Below are 7,198 nucleotides of genomic sequence, written 5' to 3'. Positions count from 1 at the left end.
AAGCATCGGAGGGTCGGCGTCGGAAACCCCGACCACCGGTTTCTTGCAGGTCTCCCGGAGGATGCAGCCCGCCGACGCACCACCTGCCGGAGCTCCTCCTTTCCAGCCAGTGGTCGCCCCCGGGTCCAGTTTCCAGCAACAGGATCATATATATAGATCAAATCTGATATATAATAGAGCAAAAATTTATCAATTTGAATCTAGCTTATTTAATAAATAGGTTAAAAATCTAAATCTGAAGCAGCCTAATCTTGTTGTTTGCTGAGCTCCTCTGATTTCCCATTTGTTGTTTGCTGATGACTGTTTGCTCTTGGCCAGGTCGTCGGTGCAGACGGCCCGGATCATCTATGGGATTATTCGGGACTATTGTGCAGCATCAGGACAGCGGGTCAATTTGACCAAGTCATCTATTATTTTCAGCCCAAAGACCAAAGTGGCAGTGAGGCGGTCTATAGTGGAGACCCTGGGGGTGGGAGAGCAGGAGGGCATGATGACATATCTAGGGGTCCCACTCTACAGTCAGCGGTTGCGGCGGAGGGATTGTATAGCTATGGAGCTCAGCATCAGACGTAGACTAGAGGGGTGGCAGATGCATACACTCTCGATGATGGGTAGGATCACTCTGGTTCGCTCAGTTCTTACCTCGGTTCCTATCTATCTACTTTCCAATACTCTCATTCCAGTTACAGTCTTGAGGTCTCTTGAGCAGTTGTTCAGGAACTTTATTTGGGGGAGGTGCAGTGGCAGGGGGGTGTCCATTTATTGTCTTGGGATGTTGTGTGCCAGCCGGCTAGCTATGGAGGTTTGGGGGTGCAGTCCCTAGTGGCGACACGGGAGGCACTGATTGCTAGACATGCAGTTAGACTTGTGCTTGAGCCAGAGGGTATGTGGTCCTCGCTGATGAGGGCCAAATATGGTGCCTTGGTTCCTGGGATGCGAGCTGGTCGTCACCATTCTCCGATTTGGAGGGAGATTTGCACTCGGGCAGGGGTGGTACTTTCAGAGACTAGATGGATCATAGGCGATGGTCGGTCTATTGATGTGCTGGAGGATAGCTGGGTGACCGAGATACCGATCTGTCGCATGCCGACCATGGTTGATGCGACGAGATTAGATGGCTGCAGGGTTAGCGAGCTGCTGACATCAGAGGGGGCTCGATGGAGGGAGGAGATGATCCGGGAGGTCTTCGGGGAGCAGTTGGCGGAGTCGGTTCTGTCTCTTCCGGTTCCCATCGATGGGGGGGGGCGACAGGCTAGTATGGGTTCCGACGGGACGGACGCGAGTGCGTGTCAGAGATCTCCGTGCATTGTTCGGTAGGGAGCCAGCTCGTCAGATTGAGGGGGGCTGGATATGGAGATTGCGGATTCACCCGCGAGTGGCGTTATTCATCTGGAAGGTGGCCTGGGGCTGCCTTCCTACGAGGAGTCTGTTAGCCTCGCGTGGCATGGCGGTCTGTCAGTGCTGTGAGGAGTGTGCAGATAGTGAGGAGACGATCGAGCATGTCATCCTGCAGTGTCCCAGAGCCAGAGAGATATGGAGGAGATCACCGGTCCTACTACCCGACTCGATAGTCTCTGCGCAGGATATGATACAGATGGTGAGAGCCTCCATGTCGAGCCCCCGATCTGTGGAGGTAGGGATTTTGGTGGCATACCTGTCCTATCACATTTGGTTGGATAGGAATGCCGGCCTATTTGAGGGGAGGAGGTCGTCCCCGAGGAGGGTGGTGGATAGAGCGACGCTATCTGCGAGGGAGGTTTTTGCGGCTACTATGCGGTTTTCTTCTGGGATAGTCAGGGACATCTGGGGTACTCTCCACGCTGCTTCAGCGCCCCGTTTTGCCCTTGTTTCTTGGGTACCCCCACCCCTTGGCTATCTCAAAGTAAATTTCGACGGCAGTCGGTCAGTGGATGGTGTGGCTGGAGGGGTTGGTTTTGTGGTTAGGGACCACCTTGGTAGGATGATAGCAGTAGGAGGACGGCGCACGCCTGGACTCACAGTGGTTGGAGCAGAGTTGCGGGCGGCTTGGGAGGGAATATCCTATGTGTGGCGAGTACTTGGTGTGGAGCGGATCTGCCTTGAGGGAGATTCATCTGTGGTTGTCGACTGGCTTCGAGGGGCGGATCGGTTCGGGGATGGTCATCCCCTGATTCGGGAGGCCCGGAGGATGGTGCGGTTGATGCACGATGTTCAGATAGGATATGTGTTCAGGGAGGCGAACAGGGCTGCAGACTGGGTCGCCTCTTATGTTGCCCGGCACTCCGGAGATTTTACTTGGACGTCTGATTATGATGTTCCTCCTTCTTTGTTTTTTTTACTTTCTCGCGATTTAGTAGGTTGTACTCACATTAGAGTTATATGAAATGAGTAGCCGCTTTTACCCAAAAAAAGCAGCCTAATCTTGCACGCAATGGATGGAGGGAAATTACATGGTTAAACGGTTAAATATTGAGTGACACCGCAGAAAAAAGTATCCATTATTTAAGCAAAGATCGTTTTCCATTCTTTATACGGCATCCAGGGATAAGATAAGAAAACACGTGATAGATTGGAATCCGACAAAAAGAAATTTTAAAAATACGACCGGTGGTAGGTAGGAAGATCCGGAGCGAGATCTTTGATCCCTTTTGAACCCCGCGTTCTACCCCGAGTCCTCTCTATTTCTCATTGAGACCAAGCTCCGTCTGAACCTCAGCAGAGTAAGGTAGAACGCGAGCGGACGCCAAGAGAGAGGAAGGGAGTCGGAAATGGCGACGGCGTTCGAGCACCCGTACGTGCCGAGGGAACTCCATCTCCCGGGTTACGTCCCGTGCTTCCTCTCCCAGAAGGACATCCTCGTGCCCTACCTTGGCACCTCCCTTGTCGGCGTCGCCCTCCTCTGGCTCTTTTCCGGTACCCACTCTACTCCACTTCCTCCTCTTCCTCCTTCTTCCATTCCTGTGGGCCTTTCCTTCTTTAGTTTATGATCTTGGTCTCTAACATGCCCGAGATCCTGTTGTCAATGGTCGGGAGGAGCATGCAAGTGTTTGTGAAATTGTCACAGAGATTCCGTGGAAACATCTGATCTTGTTTACGATCTATCTATCTGCTCTATCTTTCTTAAACTTTTCTGTTTGCACTCTAGATTTGCTTATATCCCTAATATTTAGCAATGATTTTCCCATCTGTTTATTTCTCCTAATGATTATGTGATAATGAGTGTGAAAGCTGATCGCACTCCATCTTTTAGTCTTGGAATCAGTTAAACCCATCTGGAATCATAATAAAGGGGGAATATACAGATAGTAGGTAAGAAAAGTTTCATCTTTTGGCCAATTACTATGTGATTTATCCCTAAAGAGTTTTAACTGTTCAGAATATTGTTATCTGCTATTTTCTTTTAACAAGTCCATGCTAAATGTAATGAAAGATGAGACCTTGGAAAGATGAGTTGCTAGGCTTGTTGTTGCAGGACTTGTACTACCTCTGTTAACACTTGCGCTAGTTGTTCATAATAGAATTTTTTTTTAAAAAAAAATGATTTGATTTGTGCTGATTTTTTTTAAAAAAACTTTTGTTTTAGGGCGACTGTCAAAGATATCAAAGACTGATAGGTTGCTTATGTGCTGGTGGGCATTTACGGGTCTGACTCACATTATCCTTGAGGGCTATTTTGCTTTTTCCCCAGGGTTTTACAAGGAGAAAACTCCGCACTTTTTGGCTGAAGTCTGTAAGTTTTTGTGTACTACATTCCAGATGTTCCTTTGAATGCCGAAATGGAATTTCTCGGAGCTTGAGTTGTTAATTTTATGTTTGATGGCATGACCTGACAATGCAGGGAAGGAATATAGCAAAGGTGACTCCAGATATGCAGCGAGAGATGCTGGAGTGGTTACTGTTGAAGGGATCACTGCTGTCATAGAGGGTCCAGCTAGCCTTCTCGCTGTGTAAGACTTTGAATCACGTACTCTTTCTTGATTACTGAGTTTTGCTACCTTCATGATAAATAGTTTTTGAAAAATATTCAGAGTAGCTTGACATGTTATTTAGTTTGAAGTGTCTATGAAACGTGGAAGTATGGTTAAACTTTGACTCCGCAAAGGGATAGGGCTCCATGCATACCTTGATATCCAGAGTAACCAGCATGGGTGAAAACTATATTTATCTAAATTCAAGGTTTTGCTATTAGATCAGGTTTAATTTCGAACTATAGTTTAATTTTGACTTTGGAAAGGGAAAGGCCTCATGCATTCAAACCTTGGTATTCAGAGTTACCAGCATGCAGAACTACATCACCCATTTAAAATAAGGTTTTGTCATCAGGTTTAACTTGGAAGCATCGTTTAATTTTCAAGTAACCAGCATGCAAGGCTACATCCATTTAATTTTTCACATGAGAACTAGGTAAGGCTACATGCATTTAAACCTTGCCATTCGGAGTAACCGTCATGCAAAACTCCATTCATTAAAAGTCCAGGTTTGCTGTTCAGATCAGGTTTAATATTGGCTATTTTGGCTATTTCTTATTTTGATAATGTATGTTAATGATATAAATTGATAGAAGATTTTAGAGAGTGAAAGCACTAGAAAGAGGAGATTAAACTTTGAAGAATTTAGGCATACTCATGTTTTTTTATTTGATCAGGTTTCACATGGATTGACTAGAATAACTCTTTATTTTGTTTTTCAGTATATCTTCTATAGGTTGACCATTAAAAACATTATAGACTAACCAAAATATTGTTTGTAACTTTATATCAGCACTTGAATGTGCAAAATCTTCACCCTGATGTACGTACTTTTTTAGTCTGCGATCACTTTACTGCTCTATTTTGAATCTTGAATCTATGGTGGCTTTTATCACATTGTGCAAGCTTCATTTTACTATTATGTGTGCTTATGAGCAGGATTGTGAACACAGTGAATATATGCATTTATTCATAATTATCAACATGGGCATACAGGATAAAGAAATACTTTCAGATGCAGATTTATATGCATGAGTTGAATTTGTAACTTCCATGTTAAAAATGTCTTTTAACATTATTAAGCATTCTAAAGTATTCTAGAATGGTAATAGAGTTATTTTTCTCGTATATTTGGGTGTTCTCGCAAAAGGTCGTGTTTTTATTGTTGTCATTTGATGCCAGTATGTGGGAATTGTCTTGGTTCGGCACAATATGATCCAGTTGGAATCTACCAATTCCATGTAATGCTCTAAACCTTGCTAGAGGTGTTGTAGCAACTCCAACATTCATTACTAGAAAAGATATATCTCGTGACATCTTCACAATATACTCACAACCTTTCCTATATTTAGCTACCTTAGGTAACTTAAAGTTCGACTTTTGTTAATGACCATTTAAACCTCATATTCTTGTGCCCTTCCTCAGTTCTCTCTGCGGATGTCCCTTGGTCCAGCTTTGCTTATGAATGTTACTGAATGGTTTAAATCATCTGCATTTGAGGGTGTATACTTAATCTATTTATTGCTTACAATTCATTCCTTTGCAATTTGAATTTACTTGTAAGTAACATGTTCAGCTATTATCTTAACAAACATTAAGGCATTGATTACCGTAGATTTGTTCCGGTGGCTTGTTAGAGGCCAAGTACCATATCAAGGTGGATGTGTTTGCCAGGAAGAATATCTTTGCTGTTTTAAGGGAAGCATGCTTCTGAGGTTGACTAGATTGCACAAGTCATTAAATGAATCTGTAGAGAAGCAATGAACCAACTAGTATATCCAGAGAGATTAGTAAGAGTTTTGTTAGAATGCCATGAATATGGTCAATCAATGGTTTAATGAAGTATTCTTTGATGTCCTGAGGGAGGGATCTTTAAAAGCTTTAAGAAGTGCAGCATAGCCAGTTCTTCAAGAGTTGAATGTACTTGATGTAGCATGTCTATTTATTTCATCTGAAGGTGTGACATCATGGATATCCTCAATGCTTTTATTAAAATAATTTGTTTGCTTTTTAATAGTGATATAAAATCTTGCTTTCTCCTTGAATGAACACCTTATCATCATGGTGTTGCATGGTTAGGGCATGATTAACCTGCTGTTATTAGGAAGTTTATGTCTACTGAGATCAGGAATTGGGTAGTGGGATCACCATAGACCTAGGATCAATTCTTGATTTTAAGGGTGAGGACAATTGAGAGCGAAGTAAAAGATAAAAGTATAGTAGACACAGTAATAGTCAAAAGCCTAGTTCGCAAGTGAGGGTTAGAATTGTAAAATGGAAAATATGAAGTCATGGATAGAGAAGGCTGACGAAGTCATTGGCATTGAGTTGAACGTGGGCATGGGAAGGTCAGTCTTTTGGTTTCTCATAGTAAATCAAACAAAAAAACTGGGGGCGGTTGTCTTCCTGATATGGTCATCCTCTCAGATGTCTAAAATTTACTTGTTTTTCATTGAACTGTGAAAGTGAAGTTTTCTCAGTGTGTGCTGCATGGAACCATCATACCTAGGTCCATCTGCATGAGACGCACTTTATTCTTGTAGTGTTCATTCTAAACATTGAATAATTTCTTTCTTGTAATGGTGATGATGCACTACCTCAAACTGCTGTATTTCGTCTGCATGGTAGAAGAATAGCAATGTTTTTGTTTCTCATTTCTCTCGCTTATTAGAGTGTTTTGATACTCAACAGGTACGCAATTGCATCAAGGAAACCGTACAGTTACATTCTTCAATTTGCGATATGTCTTGGCCAGCTTTATGGATGTTTGGTTTACTTCATAACTGCATTATTAGAGGGTGACAACTTCTCGACAAGCCTGTATTACTATTGGGCATACTACATCGGAGCAAACAGCTCTTGGGTTATCATACCGACACTCATTGCAATCAGGAGTTGGAATAAGATTAATGCAGCATTTAAAGTTGAGAAGAAGACAAAGCCTCTTTGAGGAACCACTGCTCGGGTCTTGGGGAGGAGAAAATTCCAAACTTCCAGTGAATGTAATGACCTTATTTATGGTTCATGCTCTTTGTGGAACTAGATTTCATTGACTGAAACTCTTGCATTAATGTGGTAGGGATTCTTGTTTGGTGATTTACAGGCCACTGGAAGCTTTGTTGTTCAAATTTACCAAGCATTGCATAAGATTCGAAGCATGTGACATTAATAATATTATGGCATTAGGAAATTTGCCATCTGATGATGACCATTTGAGGAATGAATGTTACTGCAGTATCTTTCCTTCACAA

At 43.1% G+C, this 7,198-nt stretch overlaps 1 protein-coding gene across 1 annotated transcript; it reads left to right on the top strand.

Annotated features, from left to right (window-relative positions):
- Positions 1–2,596: 2,596 nt before the first annotated feature.
- Positions 2,597–7,198, top strand: LOC103698789 (probable 3-beta-hydroxysteroid-Delta(8),Delta(7)-isomerase). Its single transcript, XM_008780838.3, has 4 exons — positions 2,597–2,892; positions 3,563–3,709; positions 3,818–3,926; positions 6,639–7,198. The coding sequence occupies exons 1-4, from the start codon at positions 2,748–2,750 to the stop codon at positions 6,895–6,897; spliced, it is 660 nt and encodes a 219-aa protein (XP_008779060.1). The 5' UTR covers positions 2,597–2,747; the 3' UTR covers positions 6,898–7,198.

The sequence above is a fragment of the Phoenix dactylifera genome, unplaced genomic scaffold (assembly GCF_009389715.1).
Source record: "Phoenix dactylifera cultivar Barhee BC4 unplaced genomic scaffold, palm_55x_up_171113_PBpolish2nd_filt_p 000117F, whole genome shotgun sequence".
NCBI lineage: Eukaryota > Viridiplantae > Streptophyta > Magnoliopsida > Arecales > Arecaceae > Phoenix > Phoenix dactylifera.
Note: the sequence above shows the minus strand (reverse complement) of the source record. Positions and strands in the feature narration are given on the sequence as shown.